We start from the raw sequence: 27,500 nt of genomic DNA on the forward strand, positions 1-27,500 counted from the left end.
TGTGTGTGTGTGTGTGTGTGTGTGTGTGTGTGTGTGTGTGTGTGTGTGTGTGTGTGAGTGTGTTACCCATGGCTCTGGACACCGGCAGGTTTCCGATGTACTGGACATCAAACTTCTGGACCTGCTGCTGCACGGCCTCTAGAAACTCAACTGAAACAATAACAGATCATCGATAAAGAACCAATCAGAGAACGGGTGACGTCAGAGAACGGGGGACGTCAGAGAACGGGGGACGTCAGAGAACGGGGGACGTCACCTTGTCTGGGCAGATCTTCAGGTGAGATACCGTCCATGGTAAGAGAGCGAGACGTCCTCATCAGCGTCTTCTCTGACATCATCTGCAGACAAAGATACAGACTGTAAATAAAGATGGACGCCACAGCTCCTTAATCCTCTCAACCACCAAATGACGTCATCACCACAAGATGCAACTTTTGTATCTGAGATATTTGGAAGTGGGATGCGTCATCCATCTCTAAGGTCGAATGTAAGTGTTGATACACTGTAATTCATAAAATTACTGGTTTAATCAAAACATCTAATAGTTTCCAACACGCCTCAACTGGAATCTGTGTTTACTGCTGATAAACTTTCTGATGAGCTAACATAGCATGCTAACACATTATGCTAAGCTAGGTGATGGTGGATGATTCACCGACCTTGGAGCACAACTGGTGCAGAGCTGTGGCGATGGCCTTGGCCGGAGCGTCGCAGCGAAAGACGTGACACTTCAGCACACAGGTGTCCTTATCTCCCGCCACGAAGGCAAAGTCCCTGAACACACCACACACACACTCATGTCTCCATGACTTCAGAGGACGTTACATTTGTCCTGTGAGGACGCTGTGTCCCCGTAGATAAAATAAAACAAGTCCCTTAACGTAACGTCCCCACAATGTGGGTAACACACACACACACAGCGTGGTCATGTGATGAGCAGGTTCCATAAATGACCCTGACGTACGTGACAATGAAAACATTACCTGTCCCTGCCCAGGTGAGGGGGGGCGTGTTCAGGAAACAGAGAGTGGCAGTGTTAGTGTAAACAAACATGTCAACACACACAGACAAACACGTAAAACACACATGTAAACAGCAAGAGAGACAGACACAGAGAGAGAGACAGGTGGATTGACCACTCTGATTGGTTTACCTGCCGTTGTTGCAGCCCACCCCCCAGACACGGATGTTAATGATTGGCTGACAATGGAGGGGTGTGTGGTCTAAAGGGTCCAATAGCGTCAGGGTGTCTTTCTTCAGAACCAGCATCATCTCCCGCCCCTGCAGACAGACAGGCAGAGAGACAGACAGGTGAAGACAGAGACAGGTGGAGACAGAGACAGATAGAGAGACAGACAGGTAGAGACAGATAGAAAGACAGACAGGTAGAGAGACCGACAAGTAGAGAGACAGACAGGTAGAGAGACAGACCAGTAGAGAGATAGACAGCAGGGTTCAGCAGACCATGTGTCTCACCTCCCCCGAGGCTCCCAGCCGGTCTCTCTGCTCGGTAGCTGGAGTGCAGTGAGACAGCTGCTGGATGACATTACTGACAGCGAGACTGCTGCGACCTGGAGACAGGTCCTCCTCCTCCACCTGCAGCCAGCCCAGAGAACGCACCGCAAAACACTGAGAGACAGACAGGTGGAGAGAGAGGGAGACACAAACAGAGAGAGACAGGTTCAGGGCCTTGAACTAAGAAGCAGGATTTGTGGTCATCAGGTAACTTCAGGTTAAATTCAGAGTTTTCTGTCCTACGAAGCTTGTTCCCTTGTTATCGGGGTAAATCACCATGGTAACTTAACCTGAACAGCTGACCTGCTCCAGGTTAACTTGGAGATAAGAGATCAAACAGTATAAAGCTCCGCCCACTGACCGATCCCTTCCTTTGAACCATGACATCATGTTCTTAGAGGATCCGTGGAGCTGGTGTGGATTGTTCGAGTCTCTGAGGAGGACCAGGGTCTTCAGAGACCCACAAGATCCTTTGAGCTCCTCTGATGAGCTTCTGAAAGATCTAGATTCTCCTCAGAGGATCCGAACAGAACCAACCTGACCCGTAGGAGCAAAGTGCTCACAGTACCACAGACTGCAGCTACTTCACCTGTTCACTGTGGCTGATGCAGAGAAACTCATTCTACATTTTACACATTAAAGTCTTTTCTCTTGTTTCTATTGTCGTTTCTAGTCGTTTCTATTGTTCTTTATGGTTTTATACTTATGTTCATTTAGTTTCTGACTTTCAAACCTCATTGTACATGTGTGTACTGATATCAATATACAGTAGAAACAGTCACAGTGTTGTACCTGTTGTATTTTAAAGATATGAAAATCTACTTCCTTCTTTAGAGTTTATTTATGTGTTTTATTTCCTGCAGCTGAGCTTAAGGCCACTGGGGTTTCACCTGAAAGACTAAAACTGTCAGACACACAGTGAGAATACGTATAAATGACATGTATGGAAATACCATCAAATGTCACACTGACTGACTGAATTAGGTTTATTTAATTTTGTTGTGGTGATACCTTGGAATCAGGGTCGTGGTTGGTCAGATAATCTTCATGTCGCCATGACGACCTGAAAGAAAAAGATGTCTCATCATATAAAAATTGTGTGTGTGTGTGTGTGTGTGTGTGTGTGTGTGTGTGTGTGTGTGTGTGTGTGTGTGTGTGTGTTGTTACCTGTCCTCAGGTGCTCTCTGTCCTCCAGCCTCCTCCTGCTGATACAAACACCACAGAAGAGGACATGAGCTAACCTGAGCTAGCTCAGCTAAGCTAACACAGGGGGGGGGGTTCTGACATGTTTAACATGTTCTAACCTGTACGTCAAGAGGCTGGGGCATTCCAGTGAGGCTGGGGTGTTGCCACTGGGTGGCGCCGGTGGGAACGTGCCAGTAGTAGGTTCCTGTGGAGTCTTTGATGGTTCTCCAGCCAGAGGGAAGGTCCGGGTCCAGCAGCAGGTTCTGGTCGGTCCAGATGTTGTCTGCAGAGACACAGATCCAGAACCTCACTGTGATGACTTCAAAATAAAAGCAGCTGAACTGACTGTGATCACTTCCTGTTTGCAGTGAACTCAGTGATCCAGAAAATCTGTGACTGGATCGCTGTGATCCTGAAGGAAAGATTCTACATGAAGTGTGTTCAGGTCGGAGTCAAACAGGACTCGAGTGTGAGGAGAACCCCTGCACAACCAGAACCAATCAGCCTGGACCATGTGATGAAGATCATCTGCCTGTCAGACACACTTCAGGGCATAAAAAACACAGCTTTCTCTAACATACGTGTTCCTAACGTGTTACTAAACGTTTTGACTCGAAGCTCGTTTTAATCTTCAGTGTTGTTTCATGTTTCCCCTGAGGAGGGAATGAGTGATGAGACGAGGAGAGAGAAGAAAACACAGAGGATGTGAATAATTGATGAAGCGTCAAAGACAAAACGCTGAATCAGCTGATTGACTGCAGTGATATGACCGGAGACTGGGGGGGAGGTCGAGTCATCAATTCAGACACTAAGAAGCTAAACATGGATGTTAATAAAGCACTGACGCATGTTCACGTTAAACCTCGTCACAGCTTCTCGTCTCTGAAGGTCACGACCTTTTCCTCCCGCAGTTCTTCACTCTCACACGTTCTGGAAACAGAATCTATCAGCTGGACCAACGTCCAGGCTACAATTCAGGTTTATTTGCACAGCATCAAATCATAACATGCTGCTTCATTTCCCAGCGTTTTGCACAGTGTTGTCTTAGTGAGGTCCAGTTTAATAATTATAATATTAATAATAACTTTATTTGTATAGCACTTATCTAAACCAGGTTACAAAGTGCTTCACACAAAAGTCCATTGTAAAAATAAAGAATCGATTGGAATAAAAGATATTCTGTTCAGTCCAATTTAAGAGCCAAATCATGACATAATAAGGTCGAGACCTCAAGTTTGAAGAGAAAACCCAAGAGTTCCCACAATGAGCAGGCACTTTCTGTGACCTATCACAGGTCAGACAGATGTAACACAATGCTGAGCTCCGCCCCTCCTTAGTTACAGTTGCTAACCTGTGAAAACAGGAAGTTATTTTGAACACAGACTTTCAGGACAAGGAGTTACTGACGTGTGTTTGTAGAAAGTTGGAGGTGGTGGTTTGTAGCCGGTTAGCTAACTCTCATGCTAGTTTTCTTCTTCTTCTGACGTTTTCTGCACAACGTAAACTGACTTTTTCTTCAGCATCACATTGTTACAACAGCGTTTCTTTACAACAAGTAAACATCAGAACCTGAGGTCTTACCATCATAGTTCACTATGATAATGGCCAACATGTAATCCTTCCCCATCATGGCTCCGCCCTCCAACCTGTGTGTTCCAATCAGCTGATCGCACACAGGCCCAGATGAGGTTAAAGTCTCCAGCTGCTCTCTCTCTCTCCTTTTTGTCTGTGTGTCTAAGTGTCTCTCGTCCTTCGTTCGTCCGCACCATCAGTCGTCTTCTTCTCCTTTATCTTGTCTCCGTCTCGCTCCCCTCTCATTCGTCCTCTCTCTCTCCTCTCTCTCTGATGAAGGATGCTTTTGTCCTCCTCTCCCTCCCTCCCTCTCTCCCACTCCTGCTGATGTCATCACCCCTCCCTCTCTGACTCGTTCGCCCTGCACTGTAAAAACATTATATTCAAAAATGTTTTCACACAAAGACTCAGAGTTTCTACAATAAATGTTAATGTCAGCCCCCCCCCAGCTGTGACAGTAAAAGGTGCGTTCAACTTGATGCAGCTCTGTGCAGCAATGCATGCTGGTCCTAACACAATGCATGATGGTCCTGACGCAATGCATGCTGGTCCTGACGCAATGCATGATGGTCCTGACGCAATGCATGATGGTTAGAATTTTTGTACGACTTCATCCTGCGCTGCAACATGTCACCAGGTCACGTGACCTTAAAACATAGCATGTGTGCTCTAGCTGAAGTCAGACAGATGTTCTCCTGCTACAGTCAAACAGATGTTCTACTGCTACAGTCAGACAGATGTTCTCCTGCTACAGTCAGACAGATGTTCTACTGCTACAGTCAAACAGATGTTCTACTGCTACAGTCAGACAGATGTTCTACTGCTACAGTCAGACAGATGTTCTACTGCTACAGTCAGACAGATGTTCTCCTGCTACAGTCAAACAGATGTTCTCCTGCTACAGTCAAACAGATGTTCTCCTGCTACAGTCAGACAGATGTTCTCCAGCTGCAGTGATTATATATACAGTACATATATGATAATATATAATATGTGAATGTATAATATTAACCACTGACAGTGCTTATCTCTGGGGTTCTCTTTGTTTCTGTTATCTCATGTTTGTCTTATTTTGTATTTCTTATGTGCTGATTAATAAAACAAGTTTCTCTCTTTTGTCACTTTACAGTTTAAATTTTTAGATGAAACAAAGTTCTCAGACAACTTTGTTGTTCATTGTTCAAAAACACGAGGATTTTAAAAACATCTGTTTGATCTGCAACCAAAAAAAAGAAAGCTGTGAGATTGTTGTTCTCGTCTCGCTACGAGAAGTAGAACGTGTCCGACTCGTTTGTTTTTACTCGACCCGGCAGCCACCAGCTGATGACGTCAGAGGATGAGTCAGACACAAGGTGCGTTCGACTTGGAGTTGGTCTGATTGTGGTGTGGATTTTCACCAGAGGTGAACTGATGGTGAACATAACAAGCAGCTGAAGTTTTTCACCTCTTATTTCTTTGCCTGTTTTGTGGACCAGTCTTTATGTGTTGGTGCAAAACCTGCAGCTTATTCTCATCGGGGCTCCGCCCCCCTCAAAGTCTCATCCTAGAACCGCCCCTGCTCTGACTACACTACATGACGTCAGCAGGACACAGTCGGCCACGTGTCCCGGAAAACATGACAGGAGGTCAGACCAGTTCTCCTGCAAAATAAAAGCCTAGTATTTGCTTTAATGAGGATTGTGTACAAAAACACTGCACCCTAAAATACTATATATTATTTATTACTATAATCATTAATATATTATAAAGCAAACATTTGACACACACTCCTGATTGTTTCATTTCTGCTGCTTTTTCACACGTACTTTTATATTTAAACTTGATATCGATCAAATTCACATGTAATAAAAATCATGACCCTTTATGATGGGGGGGGACCAAAATCTCACAACTCATTATTAACACACAAGATACATTTTTATGTATTTTGTTACTTAAAACAATGTTTAATACTGTATTGTAAGTCTAATGTGTGCTTGGTAATATAAACATGTTTATGTGTATTTTACATAACTTTATATATTATTTTTTTATATTTTAAAACATACAATTACACAAGTATATCAAATTATATACAATATACATAATTATCTTCAAATTCTACCAGATTATGTTTTAAATTCCTGTCCTCTCCTCTGCATCTCTTTTGCTTTTCGTCATAGCATAACAGTTTTATTATTATTATTCGGCCAGTTTACAATTCAGTTTATTGGGGGGGACAATTTGACAACATTCACGTCCCCTCAATGACTATAATGTCTACTGCACTGCGTTATATATATATATATATATATATATATACAGTATATCATGTATATATACGACAAAATAAAAACTTTTATTTTATTTTGAAATTAGAGCGGAAGTGAATCTGGTGTCGCAGAAGGTCAACAGGACACTTCTATGTTCGCTCGACGTCTTTTCGTGTTTGTTAAAATATTAATTTAAACGCGAAGTTTCATTAAAGCCTAAACGTTGTTTTAACGTTAGCCGTTAGCTTCGCGTCCTCGGCGGAAGAAGAAGCTGGAATCCAACATGGAGGACATGTACGTGAAAGCAGGTGAGCTGCTGCGGTTCATGACGCTAACGACTAAAGTTAATGTCGGTAATAAAGTTGATGAAGTTCTGAATGACTCATTGAATGTGACGCTGACGCGGAGCTTCCAGCTCAACTGTTAACGTCGCCTCAACGAACTTCGTTCAGAAAATGACAAATCGTATGAGTTTTACACCTTGAGGCGAAACGTAAAGAGTTAGTGTGAGTAACTTCCGGTACTTTGGATCAGTGCAGTGTCGGTTGACGTTCGGCTTTCGAACAAGTCATCAAACAGTCCTGTAGAAATGTCCTGTCTCGAATCAGAGTCAATGCGTTTCTATAGAAACAGCAGCAGATGTTCGGTTCGTGGAGAAAAGAGATTCACAAACTGAACTCAAAGATCTGAGCTCTTCATGTTGCTGTTAACATCGAGAAATGATCTGTAGGATTCAACGGGCTCATTGCGCCACCTAGTGTTGCAAACTGTCTTGGCACACGAGCTTCAGCCTCTTATAGTTTGAATGAAATGAAGGTTTATTAGTTCTCATTATTTATTATTGATACTATTCATTAGATATTTATTATGTATTCGATCTTGTGCTGTTGTTTTCTTCCTCCATGTTTAGTGGACACATCAGGACATAAACGTGTAAATGGACATGTTTGTTTCATCATGTAAACATGTGGTGTCATGTTTGACTGAGCTGAAAGTGTCACAGCACAACTGAGCTCAAACAGTCATTGATTGATTGACAGATTGAATCTGTCTGTGTTGCCAAGGTAACCAGGAGCGGGGCTGGAACGACCCCCCTCAGTTCTCCTATGGCCTTCAGACGGCCCGCGGACCCCCGAGGAACCTCCTGAACAAGAGAGCAGCTCCTCCTGCGTCAGGTAAGAAACACACTGTGTGTGTGTGTGTGTGTGTGTGTGTGTGTGTGTGTGTCACTCAGACACACGCAGTGAGATCACAGCTCGTGCACCTGAAGCAGCCGCTCAGTGACTCTGTAGAAGTGAAACACAGAGTTCCTCTGGTCTCAGCTGCTTCAGGATCAGAGCAGAAGCTGGTTTGTACCGAGCTGGAGTTTCTGTGTCCTCCTCCACTCGGCTTCACTGGAACTAATACACACTCATCACTAGTTCTCAGGACCTGATCAGCACAGGAAGTCACTGAGTGTTGGTTTGATTCCAGTTTATCAGACTCATTGAAACATCATGGAAATGACTCGTCAACAGTTTCAGTCCAACACGAGACGCTCAGTCAGGACTCAGTGTTAGAATGAGCGACACGCAGACACGATCCGACTCCATCGACTCAGAACCAAACACACGACCGGACGTCTGTCACCTGAATCCTCCCAATAAAACATGAACTGTGAACCTGAACCAGTTCATGTTTTAAACCGTGAACTTAGTTGAAAAAAAAAAAAAAAGAGAACTGTGAACTCATTCATTATAAATGTGAACTGGCACAACACTGAGTATAACTTTATATAAAACTTTATAAGCTGTATTATCAAATATGTTTTGCGGCTCCAGACACATTTTATTTTGTGGAAAAGGGGGAAAAAATGGATCTTTTGATAGTAAAGGTTGCCGACCCCAGTGTTAGACTCTCCCAAAAGTTTCAGTACAACATAGCTCCCTTTCTTATCACGTGTTCAGTAATCACTTACTCACATGTGTACTGAAGAGACAAATAACTGTCTTTAATGCTTCAAACATCCTGTCTCTGATTGTTCCCCAGGTGCAGGAGCTCCACCCCCTATGTATTCCTCGGCCAACCATCTGGCTCCAACTCAGTGTGGCATAGCCCCGCCCCCTCTACACAAAGGTAAGAGCTGCAGTCGTCATGGCAGCAGAACGTCATTTCATGCTTTTTTATTGTGATGCTTCTCTGAACTCATTACAGCTGGTCCTCCACCTGGCTGCGTGGCATCGCCCCTTCCTCCGTCAGGACCAATGATAAGCCAGAAAGAGGCTGGCAGTAGCCAATCAGAGAGTGTGCCTGATGTGGAAGCAGTGGTGCTGGTGTTGAAGCGAGCGCTAGCCGCCTGCAGACAGACTATCGGAGTGAGTTCAACCCCAATCATGGTGGTGCGTCACAGTATTATTCTCTCTGCGTCACCTCGGCCCCCCACGGACTCTCTTTGCCTTATCTCGACTCACAGGCCGGCATCTTGCTTACGCAGACATCCTGAATCCTACAGAGGATCTCATCACTTATGTACATGGTTGGGTTCAGTCACAACAACTCGTAAAGATCCTTACGATGTACAGGAACTGAACAGTAAATGTCTGGTGGTTGATGGTTGTAAATTCTCTAACTGTAACTATAACTAACTGTACCTGCAACTATAACTAACCGTAACGACAACTAACATAACTAGAACTAACTGTGACTACAACTATAACTGTAACCATTGCTGCAACTATAACTAACTGTAACTATAACTAACATAACTATCACTAACTGTATCTGTAGCTATAACTAACTATAACTGTAACTATAACTAACTAACTATAACTAACTGTAACTATAGCTATAACTAACTGTAACTAATACTTAAGTGTAACTGTAGCTATAACTATAATTAACTGTAACAGTTACTTAACTGTCACTATAACTGTAAATACCTGTAACTATACCTGTAATTTAACTAACTGTAACTTTAACAGTAACTTTACTGTAACTAAACTATAACTAACAGTAACTGTCACTTAATTACAGCTGTAACTATAAAACTATTTAACTGTAACTATAACTTTAAATAACTCTAATTATACATGTAACTTAACTTACTGTCGCTGTAACTATAAGCTTTAACTTTCATTTGAACTATAACTATCTGTAACTATACTAGTATAACTATAACTGACTGTACCAATACTAACTGTAACTGTAATTATAACAACTGTAACTGGGATTGTAACTACAATTAACTTTAACTATAAGAGCAACTATAACTTTAATTATATCTATATCTTACTGTCACTGTAACTAACTGTAACTAGAACCGTAAAAGTAACTAGAACTATAATTATAACTATAACAGTAACTATAACTGCAACTATAAGTACAACTTACAGGAACTATAACTAACTAACTAAGTGTAACTATAACAGTGACTGTAACTATAGCTGTAACTTTAACTGTAACAGTAACTAAGTGTCTCTTTACCAGGCACAGTAACTGTTACTATAACTGCAACTATACCTTAAACTTACTGTAAATACAAGTACAACTTACTGTTACTATAAATATAACTAACTATAACTGTAAATAACTGTAATTGTAACAGTAACTATAGCTATAACTGTAACATTGACTGTAACAGTAACTAAGTGTCTCTTTTCCAGGGATTGTAACTATAATTGTAACTATAACAGTGCGTTCTGGTTCTGCTTTCGAACCAGTTTCCAGCCTGAGAACCGGTTTAAGATCAGGCTGTAAATCTCCTCCTGTGTGACCTTTGACCTGCAGGATCAGGTGTGTAATGATGTGGAAAAAAGGCTCCGCCTTCTGGAGGATGGCTGGAGATCAGGTCAGCTGAGTCTTCCTGTCAAGAGACGCATGGACGCCCTGTCTCAAGGTAACTGTCTCACCTCACCTTAGTGTGTCCGCCCCTGTCTCTATCCACCTGCCTGAACACTCACCTGTCTGTCTCTCAGAGTTGCAGTCGGGTCACTGGGACGCAGCTGATGAGATCCATCGCTCTCTGATGGTCGATCATGTGACTGAGGTCATTCAGTGGATGGTCGGCGTTAAACGACTTATCGCTGAGACGCGAAATCTGAGTCCAGAACTCCTACAACTTCTTCATAACCCTGCAGAACCAGTCCAGGAGCCTGTCTCTCAGTCCTGACTCAGCAGCAGGTTTCCTTTGTCTCTTGACAAACTTTGACCCTTTTAACCATCTCAGGACCTGGTGGCAACAATCCTCACATTCACACTTCAGGTTCAAAGCTCAAACCATAGGGAAGGAGGAGGTTCAGCAGTTTGCTCAAGGGAACTTCAACGAGGATGGATGTATTGTTCAAAATGAAACCCTTCTGTTCTGGACTCTGCAATTTGGACCATGAACATCTGGATTCTGGATTTTAGACTATTATTGGTGTCTGGACCACAGACTGCTAATAAAAACAGATGTAGACTCCAGGTCCAGAGAGTGAAGCTGATGCTGAAGTGTCTGGAACTTGTCTTCTGTGTACTGACCAGCAGGGGGCGACTCCACTGGTAGTTTCTATAGAAGTCTATAGAAAGTGACTTCTCACTTTATAACGTCAGGAAACATTCAGGAGTTTCTGTCTCAGTCTCTAGTTTCAAGTCTTCTTCAAACAGCTGATGTTCATTTAGTGAATTATGATCATTTAGAGTCAAACAGACCATAAAGCACCGGATGTGCTGGGGGGGGGGATACCACAGTGTGATTGACAGCTGGTACCATCCAATGGGTGCAGGTTTCAGGTGTAGGGTGTGCAGTGTCCTCGAGCTTTCAGTCAGGCTCCACCCCCCAGTCCTCCAAATATGGTTACTTCTAAGGGTGCTCCGATTGAACGGCTAGCGATCGGTATCGGACGATATTCCTTCTAATTAGTTTTATCAGCGATCTCTCTAAACGCGGATCAGAGGACGATCAGATGAGACAAAACAAACAGCTCATTCTCAACAGAGATGAGAAGGAACTTAAGACTGTAAACTTTAGACCCTGGACTTTAGACCCTGGACTTTAGACTCTGGACTTTCGACTCTTGACTTTAGACTCTGGACTTTAGACCCTGGACTTTAGACCCTGGACTTTAGACCCTGGACTTTAGACTCTTGACTTTAGACCCTGGACTTTAGACCCTGGACTTTAGACCCTGGACTTTAGACTCTGGACTTTAGACCCTGGACTTTAGACCCTGGACTTTAGACCCTGGACTTTAGACTCTGGACTTTAGACTCTGGACTTTCGACTCTTGACTTTAGACTCTGGACTTTAGACCCTGGACTTTCGACTCTGGACTTTAGACCCTGGACTTTAGACCCTGGACTTTAGACTCTGGACTTTAGACTCTGGACTTTAGACTCTGGACTTTAGACCCTGGACTTTAGACCCTGGACTTTCGACTCTTGACTTTAGACTCTGGACTTTAGACCCTGGACTTTCGACTCTTGACTTTAGACCCTGGACTTTAGACCCTGGACTTTAGACTCTGGACTTTAGACTCTGGACTTTAGACCCTGGACTTTAGACCCTGGACTTTAGACCCTTAGACTCTGGACTTTAGACCCTGGACTTTAGACTCTGGACTTTAGACCCTGGACTTAGACTCTGGCTGTGGCTCGACTTTAGACTCTGGACTTTAGACCCTGGACTTTCGACTCTGACTTTAGACCCTGGACTTTAGACCCTGGACTTTAGACCCTGGACTTTAGACCCTGGACTTTAGACTCTGGACTTTAGACTCTGGACTTTAGACCCTGGACTTTAGACTCTGGACTTTAGACCCTGGACTTTAGACTCTGGACTTTAGACCCTGGACTTTAGACTCTGGACTTTAGACCCTGGACTTTAGACCCTGGACTTTAGACTCTGGACTTTAGACCCTGGACTTTCGACTCTTGACTTTCACTCTTGACTTTCACTCTTGACTTTAGACCCTGGACTTTAGACTCTGGACTTTAGACTCTGGACTTTAGACCCTGGACTTTAGACTCTGGACTTTAGACTCTGGACTTTAGACTCAGGACTTTAGACCCTGGACTTTAGACTCTGGACTTTAGACCCTGGACTTTAGACTCTGGACTTTAGACTCTGGACTTTAGACCCTGGACTTTCGACTCTGGACTTTCGACTCTGGACTTTAGACTCTGGACTTTCCGTAAGCCGAGATCTACCACCCTGATATCTCCCAAGAAACCCACTTAGGAGAGTCATATTTATAAGTTTTTTTGCAATTTCTGTAAAAGGCTGAATGTACGAGCATTAATAAACAAAGAAAGACAGTTGTGCAACTTTATCTGTTCAGTGCACAATATTTAGCTTCAGTTCCACAACATGTTCTGCAGAGGAGCTGCTGCAGCACAATGTGTTCAATGGGCTTTGATTTGAATATGGTCATAAATATGACTATTTCTTTGTATGAAAGAAGTCCCTTGTACTCAAATGAATACCAGTACTATAGAGTATGAAGATGTGCATCTTCCGCTCCTGCAAATATTTCACAATAAAAAAAACTTTTTAAACAAAAGAATGGATACCGTCAACAGAAACGCTGGAGTGCTTTTATTTTGAAACGCATTCAGAAAGTGGTTTTAACATTTTAAAATGCATGGTTGTGGCATAATTTCATAAGATAAATATTAAAGCTCAGGTGAAAGTTCATTTTCTCTTTTTATTCTTCTGTGAAACACAACGTTTATCTTTCTATGACACAAACGTATTTACAACACTTTCCGAACCCTTTTCAAAGTAAAAGCACTCCAGCCTTTCACTTTCTGAATCCATTCCTTTGATCTCACAGGGCTTTGATTTTTTATCGACAGACCGGGAGGTGCTCGTCTTCAGACCGTAGAGTCCTGGTGTTTAGTTTAGTACATGAATCCACTTGTTTCAAAGGAAATAAACCAGGAGATAAACCTGCAGCTCCGCCGCCGGTAACCGACACGCTGCCGTGTGAACAACAGACACCCGACACAGCTGATCTGCGGCGCGACGCAGACAGAGAGTCCAGAGAGTTCGGAGATCGACAGTGAAGACTGCGAGATCGACCGGTAGATCGCAATCGATGGGTTGGCGACCAGTGATCTAAGCTGTCCTCAGCCTATAGTCACCATGTTCTGCTCCTTGTTGTTTCCTCACTTCCTGTTGTATAAAGCTGTTTCCTGTGTGAGCTGCATCCAGCTGCCATTTGATCACTTCCTTATTGTTTCTCCGATTTACTGAGTGAAATGTCCATGACTTCTTCATGACTCAGTTCTTAGATAATAAATCCACCTTCATTGCTCTTTATTCCTCTGTGTGCTGGTATCCACATAAACGTCACAATATTCTCAAATATCTCATTAAATCTTATTGTGGATGAAAATGACTTTAACAACATTAATGCTGAACATGAATCTGTTCCCAGAACAACCTCCTGGTTTCTAACTCTTCACTGGGATGCTGCTCCTGTCGTTAGCATCTCGACCGTGTGAACTGACGAATGATCTGATCCTGTTCACTGAAACCTTTAAGTCCAGTTTAATGAAACCAGAACCTGTTCTTCCTGTGATAGGATCTTTGGATCATCTGTATGAACTGGAACAAATGTTTGATATGATGTTTGAAATCAATCTTCCACCAAAACTGCATTATTTCCACAATCTGCATCCGTTTTGCAGAAAGTAGAAATCAGTCGACACTGAGGGGAACAGCCAAGCAGGACTTAGTGACAACGGTACAGTAGAGATAGAACTTTTCTGACTTCATGACGTCTCTGGCGTCTTTTATATTTTTATACTGCTCATGTTAAACCCTCCCCCTCTGCCCCTTCGCTCTCCCTCCCCCTCCCCACTCGAACAAATATCTAGTATGAACCGTCCAGTACAGGCTGAGCAGGGAAGAGGAGACATATCCAGTGGATGGCGGTGGTGCACCTTGGTGTTGGTTGCCGCCTGCCATAAACCAAACAAAGAAGAAGACTGTTCTTTAGAATCTGGACTGGACTTCACATTAACGACTGAGCACCATAAAAAAATATAGATTCTGACTTTCATACATGTTGTCTCGTCTGAATTTTGTCTACACCTTGGATAAAAATAACAAAATAAAAAAACACTATATTCATTACCAATTACAAGTAGCACTTTGTAGTTTGTCTTTCTTGAAGAAAATTGAACTGACTTGATTCTTGTTGTTCTGGGTTTGTTCCCTTGATTGATGCACTTATTGTGAGTCGCTTTGGATAAAAGCTTCAGCTCAATGAAATGTAATGTAATGAATTTAAATTTCCTGTTATTGGACCTCGAGACACTGAGCCACCTTTCCACCAATCACATCAGAGCATCGGTGATTCATGAATTGATTTAGATGTATTAGGAACAAATTTGGTTTAATCGTTTCAATCACGTTGCTCAGCCTGTTTTTATATCATCAAATAACTAATTCAAACCAAACTGATCAGAAACACTTGAACAAACATCAGAGAGATAAGAACGAGCTGAAAAGACAGAAACATCTTTACAAACATTTATTTAAAGGTTCAGTGTGTAGAATGTAGTGACATCTAGTGGTGAAGTGTCATGTTGAGGCTGAACACCCCCCCTCCAAACATGAAAGAGAACCTGTGGTAGCTTCAGTCGTCATAAAAACTCAAAAGGTTTAGCTTTGTAGATTATCTGCTATCTTTGTAGACTAGCTGCTATCTTTGTAGATTAGCTGCTAGCTTTGTAGACTAGCTGCTATCTTTGTAGACTAGCTGCTAGCTTTGTAGATTATCTGCTATCTTTGTAGACTAGCTGCTATCTTTGTAGATTAGCTGCTAGCTTTGTAGACTAGCTGCTATCTTTGTAGATTAGCTGCTAGCTTTGTAGACTAGCTGCTATCTTTGTAGATTAGCTGCTAGCTTTGTAGATTATCTGCTATCTTTGTAGACTAGCTGCTAGCTTTGTAGACTAGCTGCTATCTTTGTAGATTAGCTGCTAGCTTTGTAGATTATCTGCTATCTTTGTAGACTAGCTGCTATCTTTGTAGATTAGCTGCCTTTGTGATATCGTATCTTTGTAGACTAGCTGCTATCTTTGTAGATTAGCTCGCTTTGTAGACTAGCTGCTATCTTTGTAGACTAGCTGCTAGCTTTGTAGATTATCTGCTATCTTTGTAGACTAGCTGCTAGCTTTGTAGACTAGCTGCTATCTTTGTAGATTAGCTGCTAGCTTTGTAGATTATCTGCTATCTTTGTAGACTAGCTGCTAGCTTTGTAGATTAGCTGCTATCTTTGTAGATTAGCTGCTAGCTTTGTAGACTAGCTGCTATCTTTGTAGATTAGCTGCTATCTTTGTAGATTAGCTGCTAGCTTTGTAGATTATCTGCTATCTTTGTAGACTAGCTGCTAGCTTTGTAGACTAGCTGATAGCTTTGTAGATTATCTGCTATTTTTGTAGACTAGCTGCTATCTTTGTAGACTAGCTGCTAGCTTTGTAGATTATCTGCTATCTTTGTAGACTAGCTGCTATCTTTGTAGACTAGCTGCTATCTTTGTAGATTAGCTGCTAGCTTTGTAGATTATCTGATATCTTTGTAGACTAGCTGCTAGCTTTGTAGACTAGCTGCTAGCTTTGTAGATTATCTGCTATCTTTGTAGACTAGCTGCTATCTTTGTAGACTAGCTGCTAGCTTTGTAGACTAGCTGCTAGCTTTGTAGATTATCTGCTATCTTTGTAGACTAGCTGCTAGCTTTGTAGACTAGCTGATAGCTTTGTAGATTATCTGCTATCTTTGTAGACTAGCTGCTATCTTTGTAGACTAGCTGCTAGCTTTGTAGACTAGCTGCTAGCTTTGTAGATTATCTGCTATCTTTGTAGACTAGCTGCTAGCTTTGTAGATTAGCTGCTAGTTTTGTAGATTATCTGATAGCTTTGTAGACTAGCTGCTATCTTTGTAGACTAGCTGCTAGCTTTGTAGACTAGCTGCTATTTTTGTAGATTAGCTGCTAGCTTTGAGACTAGCTGCTGGCTTTTTAGACTAGCTGCTAGCTTTGTAGACTAGCTGCTATCTTTTTAGACTAGCTGCTAGCTTTGTAGACTAGCTGCTATCTTTGTAGACTAGCTGCTATCTTTGTAGATTAGCTGCTAGCTTTGTAGACTAGCTGCTATCTTTGTAGACTAGCTGCTATCTTTGTAGACTAGCTGCTATCTTTGTAGACTAGCTGCTATCAGCAAAGGACAGTCTGAGGAAAGAGATTTTTTCTTAACATTGGAGCATGAAAACATTTTACAGTCAGTCATTGAAATCATCAACATGAATATGAACAGAAAGTTGTTTCATACTGTGTCTGTAATGTAGCCTGCAGCCTGTAGGAGGCGCTAAAAGCCAGTTTGATTGTCTGACAGCCCAGTGAAGAGGTCTTCATCTCAGCTCCTGGAGTTCTGGACAGTTTTTCAGATGTTTGCAGCTCCAGCAGAGCTCAGTACGAACCCTGCTGACCAATCAGCTCTGCCTCCTCCTCTCCAGGGATGAAGAGGAGGAGGTGGAGGAGGGAGGCTTGAAAAGTGGAAGCCAAGCAGAAAAGATGAGTGACAGAAAGAAAGAGAGAAGCTTGTTCCCACAGAGACAAACAAACCTTAAAATAGACCCAGAGAAGGAGAAGAGAGGAGGAGAGCTCCGGCCTCCGGTCACAAACTGAAAGTCTTTATTCATCATCACAGAATCAATATCAAAACAGCAAAAACATTTCAAACAATGATCAACATGACAGCTTACAAATGATCTGGATCGCCCCCTGGTGTCTGGCTGCAGTATAAGTCATAACGCCCTCTTCCTCCATGTTAGCAGATGGGACATGGAACAAAAATTTTTTATAAATGTTTGTCAAAGATGGTTTCTGTCATTTCAGGTATTTCTTATCTCTTCTATTTCTTATCTCTCGTATTTCTGTTTCTGATCAGTTTGGTTTGAGTCATTTATTTGATGTTCTAAACACGGGCTGTCTTTGATCTTTATTTAGTTGCCACCTGCTAATACACCGAAGAAGAAGAACCACTATAAGTATAAGTAGTTGTGTTAGTAGATACATATTATTAGCAGTATCAGTAAAAGACTATTAGTTAGAGTTTCATGAGTAATAGTATGTGTAGTATTATTACTAGCATATACACAGTATATTATCAGTAGTACTGCAATTTTTGTTCCTGAATACTCCTCCAGAGCTGGCGGTGTTTGCAGTCTTACTTTCCAGCACAGACAGAAAGGATGCAATTACCATGACGACCGTGTGTGTGTGTGTGTGTGTGTGTGTGTGGGTGGGTGGATCCTGGCCTGTGATTGGCTAACGGGGGAGTGGGCGGGCAGGTTGAGTGTCTGAAAGCGTCACTCAGTCTCTCTCAGATCAGGACAGAGACACACTGCTCTCCTCTTCTCTCCATCATCCCTCCATCTTCCTCCTCCTCCATCCAGAACTCTCTCTCTCTCCATCTTGTGTCCTCTCTCCTCCACCCTGCAGACAGGTCGAACTCTTCATCAGCACCATCATCATCCTCCGAGGAACAGGGAGCCCTCTGACCCTAGCCCCGCCGGGTCACCATGGCAACGGTCATCTGCACTCGTTTCACCGAAGAGTTTCAGCTGTACGAGGAGCTGGGCAAGTGAGTGTCATCATCATCTTCATCTTCATCATCACTTAACTTTTCACAGGTTTTTACATTTAGATATTTTCTAACGTATTGATATTTCCTGTATAATTATATACATACAGATGTGTGGACTGTAGTTATTTTACACAATCCATATTATTTCTATTATAAATGTTTTCATTGTTAGTTACAAAATAACACGTTGATAATCATTGGTAGTGATTTTAATTAATTCAGTTGAAAAGATATCGTTACTTTTCTATGGGATTGATCACATTTGACTCCAAATAAATATATATATTGATTATTGATTGTGTTGAAGACAGATATAGAGAGAGAGAGAGAGAGAGAGAGAGAGAGAGAGAGAGAGAGAGAGAGAGAGAGAGAGAGAGAGAGAGAGAGAGAGATAGATAGATAAAGAAATAGATAGATGAGACTGAGACCCTTTTGACCTCCATCCTACTCACCACCCACCCACCCACCCACCCACACACACACACACACACACACACACACACACACACACACACACACACACACACACACACACACACACACACACACACACACTATGCCAGGTCTCTTACATAATGTGATGGTGGGAGGAAGAGCAGCTTTCATAAGAAACACACTCAGGAGCTTTTCTCAGTCACAGCTCCACAGAGCAGGAAACATGATTAATATGATCATAATAACTATTATTATTATTATTGTTGTTGTTGTATATTATGTAAATTATTGTTGTAAATTAAGCAAATTATCATTATTATTATAGCGATAATAATAATAATAATAATAAATATAATACAAATAATGACAATAACGATAATAATAAGTATTATTATTATTGTTATTATTATTATTATAAATGATATAATGATAATTAGCTGTGCAGTATTAACATTCGTGGTGTTAGCATTAGCGGTAACTGTACCAGTAGCATCTTCAGTGTTGTCATCATGTGGAAACGATGTTGTTCATTGGTTCCTCCTGCTGTGTTTCCAGGGGAGCGTTTTCGGTGGTGCGGCGCTGTGTGAAGGTGTTGTCCGGTCAGGAGTACGCCGCCAAGATCATCAACACCAAGAAACTGTCTGCCAGAGGTGAGCAAATAGGGGGGTCAGGTGATTGACAGGTGATTGACAGGTAAAATGTCCTAATGGAACAGTTAATGTGATTTTTGAAAACTCACACACACACACAAACACACACAAACACACACACACGCACAGACATTGACTTTTTCTCTATTTACGTGTATTTTTGTTCTAGATCAAAACTCTGGTTTGGAGATTTCCTTTGGTTGCTTAGCAACACCCTGGAAAGTTAACAAAGAAGTGTGTGTGTGTGCGTGTGCGAAAAGTGTTTGTGTGTCTTTATGTGTGTGTTTGTGTGTGTGCTTGTGTGTGTGCGCACTTTGAGGAGAAACTTAGTCTTGAATTCTTGAAATTACACTAAAATGAAAGTGATTGGCTGATAACTGAGAAACAGTCAACACTGACAAATTGATCTGGCTGTAACAACAGCTGATCAATAATTGTGTGTTTGTGTTGTAGATCATCAGAAGTTGGACCGTGAAGCTCGGATCTGTCGTTTACTTAAACATCCAAACATTGGTGAGTAAAACTACAACAAATGAGAATACTACTACAAATACTATTACTAGTACTACTACTACTGCTGCTGCTGCAAGTATGCTAATATAACGATGATAGTGATGTTAACCTTTTAGCCTGCATAGCTTCATTAATTTACAGTCTGTGGACGAGAGTAAAGTAAGTATACTTCACACTTCCTGTTTTCACAATAAAAGCCCAGTAAAAGACTACTTTAAGTGGTATTTGATCTAAACTAAAGTGTTCAAACATCCAATCAATCAGAACGCTGCCACTGAACTGAGCGTCCACAGAGCATCCACAGAGGTGTGAGAGTCCACAGAGCTGTGAGTCCACAGTGCACAGAGGTGTGAGTCCACAGAGCTGTGAGTCCACAGAGCTGAGTCCACAGAGCATCCACAGAGGTGTGAGAGTCCACAGAGCTGTGAGTCCACAGAGCTGTGAGTCCACAGAGCTGAGTCCACAGAGCATCCACAGAGGTGTGAGTCCACAGAGCTGTGAGTCCACAGAGCTGTGAGTCCACAGAGCTGAGTCCACAGAGCATCCACAGAGGTGTGAGTCCACAGAGCTGTGAGTCCACAGAGCTGAGTCCACAGAGAGTCCACAGAGCTTTGAGCATCCACAGAGCGTCCACAGAGCTGAGTCCACAGAGCTGTGAGCGTTCACAGAGCTGTGAGTCCACAGAGCGTCCACAGAGCGACCACAGAGCTGTGAGTCCACAGAGCTGTGAGCGTCCACAGAGCTGTGAGCGTCCACAGAGCTGTGAGTCCACAGAGCTGTGAGCTCACAGAGCTGTGAGCGTCCACAGAGCTGTGAGTCCACAGAGCTGTGAGTCCACAGAGCTGTGAGCGTCCACAGAGCTGTGAGCGTCCACAGAGCTGTGAGCGTCCACAGAGCTGTGAGTCCACAGAGCTGTGAGTCCACAGAGTTGTGAGTCCACAGAGCTGTGTGGGCAGGTGATGCTCCACAGATACTGTCGGCAGTTACATAACTGTGTGTGTGTGTGTGTGTGTGTGTGTGTGTGTGTGTGTGTGTGTGTGTGTGTGTGTGTGTGTGTGTGTGTGTTGCTAGGCAACAGTGTCCTTAGGTGAAGGCAACAATACCCTCTCTCCTCCTACACACACACACACACACACACACACACACACACACGTACCTGTGTGGAAGCACTCAGAAAGAAATAATCAGGTTTTCTCTGGAAACTCCCACACAGTGCAGCAGTAAGATTTGATTTGTGTGTGTCTATCTGGTTCAATACCATCATTGTGAGGACATTTTGTCTGTTCCTCACAAATTCAATGGCTCGTTTGAGGGTTAAGACTTGATGTTAGGGTTAGAGAATACATTATGTCTATGAGTGTCCTCACAACTACAGAGAGACATGTATATGTGTGTGTGTTAATCTCCTACACAGTTTCGAATGAATTGATTCTAACTCTACGGCTACAGCTAGCTTAGCACAAAGACTGGCTAGCTTAGCTCCTAGCATATTTTATATTGTTGAATATTACCTGTTGAATAATGAGCATTGTGGCTCAGGAAGTGGAATGGGTTGTCTACTAACCTGAAGATCGGCGGTTGATCCCCGTCTCCCCCATTCTGTGTGCCGAGGTCTCCTTGGTCAAGATACTGAACATAAAAATATGATTGGTGTGATGAAGTTCTGCAGATGAATGAATGAATGTGTGGATGATTCATATAAAAACAGAATTTACTATGAAAGTTTTTCTGTCTTTCAGTTCGGCTTCATGACAGCATCTCAGAGGAGCTACATCATTACCTCATCTTCGACCTGTGAGTCCTGCTGCTTCTACGCTGTCATACATATGTGATGTCACAGGTGTCATGTAATTATTTCTTATTGTGGTTTGTGACGTCATTTTGTACGTTGTACGTTTTTTTACGATGTGTTACATCTCTTTATGGCATTAGGTTAAAGTCGGCCGAGTTACATTAAGTTACGATAGATTTACATTGTGTCATTTCTCATCTCGTGACTTGACACTTGTTTCTATCAGTGCATGTTTGTGTTGTGACGTTAGCTTGTTGTTGTTGTGTGGGTCCTGTGTGATGTGACATAAACCTATGTGTGTGTACATGTTGTGTCGTCTCCTCTGATGCAGGGTCACAGGCGGCGAGCTGTTTGAAGACATCGTGGCCAGAGAATATTACAGTGAAGCTGATGCCAGGTAGGAAACAGTCGCTCCGTGACACTGTAACATACGTGTGAGCTGATCACACACACACTTCACACATGAACTCTCTCTCTGAACAGCCACTGCATCCAGCAGATTTTGGAGGCGGTGCTACACTGTCACCAGATGGGCGTGGTCCACAGAGACCTAAAGGTCAGGTTTTATATTTACTTCCACTAAGGAGGTCATGTTTTCAGTGTTTGTTTGTGCTTGTTCATATGATCGCAGTATTATGAAATCTTTTGTTACGCACCTCATCGACCAGATCCTGGTACTTTGCCATCTTTTGTTGGTGAGCGATGAATGGATTCTCATGTTCTGATGGAAGACTGATGTTCTTGGCCTTGGAGGCTTGTCTACTTCCCTCCGGAAGCTGGTAAATTATGATGGTGATGGCTGGTGTTTGTTGGCTTTGAGCCTCTGCAGCTCCCTTCAAATGGCTTGAAGACCTTACCGTGCCTTGATCTGTACCGATCTTCTCCCAGGGCTTTGGGACAGCCGGTAAAGATGGGATTCAGGGTAACACTGCTTGTAGGATGATTCTTCTTGTCGGCCCCAGATCTTCAGGTTGTTTGGAGTTGGCAAAAGTTCAGCAACAGCTCACAGGTCAGAATTTCCTTTCAGGAAAGGGATTGCTTGAGTGCCTGGTCTGCATCCACTGGGCTTGGTAAGTGAGCCCGGCTGCTTCCACACAGTGCTTTTCTTCTGCTGCCTCTCGGACCTTCTGCATCAGAAATGCCCTCTTGCCTTTGGCATTGGCCTTGCTCCACTTATTGGCTTTGTATTGTCCAAGTCCTAGTCATCCTTGACAGACCCAAACAACAATCTCCAGATGCTTCAGTTTTCCTTTCAGGATACATTGACGCCTTAATTTTCCTAGGTTGAAATGCATCCATTAGCAGGTAGCCAACTTCTCCAGTAAGCTTAGGATCCATCCTTTGATCCACAGAGTTATCTTGCATCCTCCCATGATGCACTTGTTGTTCTCCGGGAAAACTACTGAACTTGTTGGAGGAGCAAAAAACATTTAATTTAGGTGCAGATGTGGATCAAGTTGTAGAACCAGGATTGTTTCTCACTTTCTTTAAGTGTTCAGTGAATCATTTTCACATTTTCATTTTAAACCTATTTCGAAGGTTTGCACTCAAATAAGTGTTGTTCTAGTCATTTATCTTTTTATTGTCATGCATCAATGTGAGTCTGCTGAACACTCATCACCATATGTTAGCATTGCCAGCATCTCCAATGAAAACCAATGTGAAGAGTTAGCCTGTTAGCATCTGTTCTGTGTTTCCAGCCAGAGAACCTGCTGCTGGCCTCGAAGTCCAAAGGTGCGGCTGTGAAACTGGCCGACTTCGGCCTTGCCATCGAGGTGGAGGGAGACCAGCAGGCCTGGTTTGGTGAGACCTCACAGTAATACTGTAGTAACACTGTTTTCCACTGTAACAACACTGTAGTACAGTTAATAAATACTGTAGTAATGCTGTAGTAACACTGCAGTAACAGTTTAGTAATATGTAATAACATTTCAGTAATGCTGTAGTAACAATCTCTTAATACTGTAGTTATACTAGTAACACTGAAGTAACAGTTCTGTAACATTGTAGTAACAGTTTAGTAATGCTGTGGTATGGGGGGGTGGCTAAGGGTTAGAGTGGTCATGCTCCAACCAGAAGGTCAGAGGTTCGATCCCAGTCTTCATTTGCATGCCTAAGTGTCGTTGGGCAAGATGCTGAAACCCAAATGGATAAAAAATAATGCTTTAGTAACATAGTAGTGACAGCTTAGTAACACTGTAGTAACATAGTAGTAACACTTTAGTAACAGTTTAGTAATACTGTAGTCATACTGTAACAACACTGTAGTAAAACTGTAGTTACAGTTTAGTAACACTGTAGTGACAGCTTAGTAACACTGTAGTAACATAGTAGTAACACTTTAGTAATAGTTTAGAAACACTGTACGAATACTGTAGTAAAGTTGTGTGTGTTTTACAGGCTTTGCAGGGACTCCAGGTTACTTGTCTCCAGAGGTTCTAAGGAAGGACCCGTATGGAAAAGCAGTCGACCTCTGGGCCTGTGGTCAGACTCTACTGTCTCTACTGTCTCTACTGTCTCTGTCTCTACTGTCTCTACTGTCTCTACTGCCTGTTTCTTTACTGTCTCTTTCTCTACTATCTCTATCTTCACTGTCTCTACTGTCTCTGTCTCTAATGTCACTGTCTCTACTGTCTCTTTCTCTACTGTCTCTATCTTTACTGTCTCTACTGTCTCTACTGTCTCTGTCTCTCGTGTCACTGTCTCTACTGTCTCTGTCTCTATTGTCTCTACTGTCTGTTTCTCTACTGTCTCTGTCTCTACTGTCTATACTGTCTCTCTCTTTACTGTCTCTGTCTCTGTCTCTAATGTCACTGTCTCTACTCTCTTTGTCTCTACTGTCTCTTTATCTACTGTCTCGGTCTCTCATGTCACTGTCTCTACTGTCTCTGCCTCTACTGTCTCTGTCTCTAATGTCTCTGTCTCTACTGTCTCTACTGTATCTGTCTCCACTGTCTCTGTCTCTACTGTCTCTACTGTATCTGTCTCTACTGTTTCTACTGTCTCTGTCTCTAATGTCTCTACTGTATCTGCCTCTACTGTCTCTACTCTCTCTGTCTCTACTCTTTCTACTGTCGCTGTCTAATGTCTGTCCTCCTTCTGTCAGGTGTGATTCTCTACATCTTATTGGTCGGTTATCCTCCGTTCTGGGATGAAGATCAACATCGTCTCTACCAGCAGATTAAAGCTGGAGCTTATGATGTAGGTCACCTGACCTCTGACCTGTGTCACCTGACCTCTGACCTGTGTCACCTGACCTCTGACCTGTGTCACCTGACTCCTCACCTGTGTCACCTGACTCCTCACCTGTGTCACCTGACATCTCAACTGTGTCACCTGACTCCTCACCTGTGTCACCTGACTCCTCACCTGTGTCACCTGACATCTCAACTGTGTCACCTGACTCCTCACCTGTGTCACCTGACATCTCAACTGTGTCACCTGACTCCTCACCTGTGTCACCTGACATCTCAACTGTGTCACCTGACTCCTCACCTGTGTCACCTGACTCCTCACCTGTGTCACCTGACTCCTCACCTGTGTCACCTGACCTCTGACCTGTGTCACCTGACTCCTCACCTGTGTCACCTGACTTCTCAACTGTGTCACCTGACTCCTCACCTGTGTCACCTGACTCCTCAACTGTGTCACCTGACTCCTCACCTGTGTCACCTGACCTCTGACCTGTGTCACCTGACTCTTCAACTGTGTCACCTGACTCCTCACCTGTGTCACCTGACCTCTGACCTGTGTCACCTGACTCCTCACCTGTGTCACCTGACCTCTGACCTGTGTCACATGACTCCCCACCTGTGTCACCTGACCTCTCACCGGTTGCTCTCGTTGTGTCCTAGTTTCCGTCTCCGGAGTGGGACACGGTGACTCCTGAAGCCAAAGATCTCATTAATAAGATGTTGACCATCAATCCGGCAAAACGCATCACAGCTGCAGAGGCCCTCAAACATCCGTGGATCTCAGTGAGAGCCTCTTATATATGATCACAGTGATTCACCTTCATCCTGACATGATGATGATGATGTGTTCTCGTCCTCCCAGCATCGCTCCACGGTGGCGTCCTGTATGCACAGACAGGAAACCGTCGAGTGTCTGAAGAAGTTTAACGCCAGGAGGAAACTGAAGGTAGGCGGAGCCAACATCACATGAATGAAGACGACACCCATCTCCGATTTATACACGTTTAATTTTCAATCGTAGATTGTATTGTGTTGTATTGTATATGATTATTAAATAACTATTATAATATTCCCTCCCTCAGGGGGCGATTCTGACCACCATGTTGGCTACCAGAAACTTCTCAGGTAAGACGTCCACCTGTTCTTTGTGTTTGGGGTCAAAGGTCATATGTTCTTTCAGACTCAAGGTGGGTTCTAGGTCGACTTGGTCTGACTGAGTCTGATCCTCTGACATCATCAGCCAGCAGCTGTAGGGTTGGAGTTAAAACAGGCGTCAAGTCGGACAGTTTCTACTTCTCGTAGCGTCAGAGACAAGAACAACGATCTCACGGCATGTTAGCTCGATCTACTGCATTTCCTTCAATACAAGTTGGAATATGTAGTAAACTAAAAAACACCAGGACACTACGGTATGAAGACGTTTGTGTCATAGACAGATAAACATTGTGGTTCACAGCAGAATAAAGTGACAAAATTATCTTTCACCTGAGTTTTAATGTTTGTCTGTTGAATTTATGTCACAAACATAAATGGTGGCAACACTTTCTGTATGCGTTTCAAAATAAAAGCATTTTTGTTGACCAAATCCATTCTTTTGTTTGTAAAGGTATTTTTATTGTGAAATATTTGCAGGAGCGGAAGGTTCACTGCTTCATACTGTATAGTACTGGTATTTAGAGTACACAGGGAAGATATCGAGGTTAGATCTCCGATTACGTTTGGAATTAAAAAGTGATCTCGGGCTCGAGAAGGTTGGAGACCACTGGTGTAGAGTGACCACGTGTAAACACACAGGAAATCAACAGAGACAAAGTGTTTCTTCGTCATTAGACAGCACATTAGAGATGGATATACAGAAAACATGTCTTGCCTTCAGCCAATCAGAGTGTCAGGACCAGCATGCATTGTGTTAAGTCGAACGCAGCTTCACACTTATCCAGGTGAAAAGACAGCCTCACTTCCTATTGGCTGTCAGACAGTCTGCTTTGACCTTTGACCTGCAGATTAGTCACAGTAGCTGAGGGTTAAACTCAGAAACAACCAGAGGCTCAACCAATGAGCTGCAGTTAACAGTGTGTGTGTGTGTGTGTGTGTGTGTGTGTGTGTGTGTGTGTGTGTGTGAGTGAGTGAGTGAGTGAGTGGTGTGAGGAGTGAGTGTGTGTGTGTGTGTGTGAGTGTGTGTGAGTGTGAGAGTGTGTGACTGTGTGTGTGTGTGTTGGTGAGTGAGTGAGTGAGTGTGAGAGTGAGTGTGTGTGTGTGTGTGTGTGAGTGTGAGAGTGTGTGTGTGTGGAGGTAGGTAGGTAGTGAGTGTGAGAGTGAGTGTGTGTGTGTGTGTAGTGTGAGAGTGTGTGTGTGTGATGTGTGTGTGTGTGTGTGTGTGAGAGTGAGTGAGTGAGTGTGAGTGAGTGAGTGAGTGTGAGAGTAGTGTGTGTGTGTGTGTGTGTGTGTGAGTGTGTGTGTGTGTGATGTGTGTGTGTGTGTGTGTGTGTGTGTGTGTGGTGGTAGGTGAGTGAGTGGGTGTGTGTGTGTGTGAGTGTGAGAGTGTGTGTGTGTGTGTGTGACTGTGTGTGTGTGTGTGTGATGTGTGTGTGTGTGTGAGTGAGTGAGTGAGTGAGTGAGTGTGTGTGTGTGTGTGAGTGTGTGAGTGAGTGTGAGTGAGTGTGTGTGTGTGTGTGAGTGTGAGAGTGTGTGTGTGTGTGTGACTGTGTGTGTGTGTGTGTGTGTGTGTGGTGAGTGAGTGAGTGAGTAGTGTGTGTGTGTGTGTGTGTGTGAGTGTGAG

General features: G+C 43.1%; 3 protein-coding genes across 8 annotated transcripts in view; 2 read left to right on the forward strand and 1 right to left on the reverse strand.

The window, feature by feature from the left end:
* The window catches only part of apbb3 (amyloid beta (A4) precursor protein-binding, family B, member 3), a 6,847-nt gene extending 2,081 nt beyond the window's left edge, over nt 1–4,766 (reverse strand). The window contains exons 1-10 of one of the 4 annotated variants that reach the window (XM_035177843.2): nt 4,282–4,766; nt 2,820–2,983; nt 2,683–2,720; nt 2,527–2,578; nt 1,477–1,629; nt 1,154–1,281; nt 984–989; nt 660–774; nt 257–338; nt 67–150 (exon numbers count right to left, since the gene is read on the reverse strand). In XM_035177843.2, the coding sequence (XP_035033734.1) occupies nt 67–150; nt 257–338; nt 660–774; nt 984–989; nt 1,154–1,281; nt 1,477–1,629; nt 2,527–2,578; nt 2,683–2,720; nt 2,820–2,983; nt 4,282–4,330 (871 nt within the window). In that variant the 5' untranslated portion in view covers nt 4,331–4,766. Of the gene's footprint in view, nt 151–256; nt 339–659; nt 775–983; nt 990–1,153; nt 1,282–1,476; nt 1,630–2,526; nt 2,579–2,682; nt 2,721–2,819; nt 2,984–4,281 lie in introns of all 4 variants that reach the window. The other 3 variants (XM_035177840.2, XM_035177844.2, XM_035177842.2) reach the window with 3 other exon arrangements.
* A 1,871-nt stretch (nt 4,767–6,637) lies between these two features.
* sra1 (steroid receptor RNA activator 1) lies at nt 6,638–11,142 on the forward strand. 2 transcript variants are annotated; one of them, XM_035179351.2, is made up of 6 exons: nt 6,638–6,832; nt 7,589–7,699; nt 8,553–8,639; nt 8,718–8,902; nt 10,290–10,398; nt 10,478–11,142. In XM_035179351.2, exons 1-6 carry the CDS (start codon nt 6,808–6,810, stop codon nt 10,669–10,671), a joined length of 711 nt encoding a protein of 236 aa, XP_035035242.1. In that variant the 5' UTR covers nt 6,638–6,807; the 3' UTR covers nt 10,672–11,142. The 2 variants fall into 2 exon arrangements, with proteins under 2 accessions (XP_035035242.1, XP_035035243.1); XM_035179352.2 differs by having other exon boundaries at nt 8,718–8,878.
* A 6,701-nt stretch (nt 11,143–17,843) lies between these two features.
* Nucleotides 17,844–27,500, forward strand: part of camk2a (calcium/calmodulin-dependent protein kinase II alpha) — a 15,059-nt gene continuing 5,402 nt past the window's right edge. The window contains exons 1-12 of one of the 2 annotated variants that reach the window (XM_035178488.2): nt 17,844–18,134; nt 19,128–19,222; nt 19,676–19,735; nt 21,475–21,529; nt 21,859–21,924; nt 22,011–22,083; nt 23,228–23,330; nt 23,928–24,011; nt 24,634–24,728; nt 25,382–25,504; nt 25,584–25,667; nt 25,804–25,846. In XM_035178488.2, coding sequence (XP_035034379.1) covers nt 18,073–18,134; nt 19,128–19,222; nt 19,676–19,735; nt 21,475–21,529; nt 21,859–21,924; nt 22,011–22,083; nt 23,228–23,330; nt 23,928–24,011; nt 24,634–24,728; nt 25,382–25,504; nt 25,584–25,667; nt 25,804–25,846 — 943 coding nt within the window. In that variant the 5' untranslated portion in view covers nt 17,844–18,072. The remainder of the gene's footprint in view (nt 18,135–19,127; nt 19,223–19,675; nt 19,736–21,474; nt 21,530–21,858; nt 21,925–22,010; nt 22,084–23,227; nt 23,331–23,927; nt 24,012–24,633; nt 24,729–25,381; nt 25,505–25,583; nt 25,668–25,803; nt 25,847–27,500) is intronic. The other variant, XM_035178489.2, reaches the window with a different exon arrangement.

The sequence above is a fragment of the Hippoglossus stenolepis genome, chromosome 15 (genome assembly GCF_022539355.2).
Source record: "Hippoglossus stenolepis isolate QCI-W04-F060 chromosome 15, HSTE1.2, whole genome shotgun sequence".
In the NCBI taxonomy this organism is placed as follows: Eukaryota; Metazoa; Chordata; class Actinopteri; order Pleuronectiformes; family Pleuronectidae; genus Hippoglossus; species Hippoglossus stenolepis.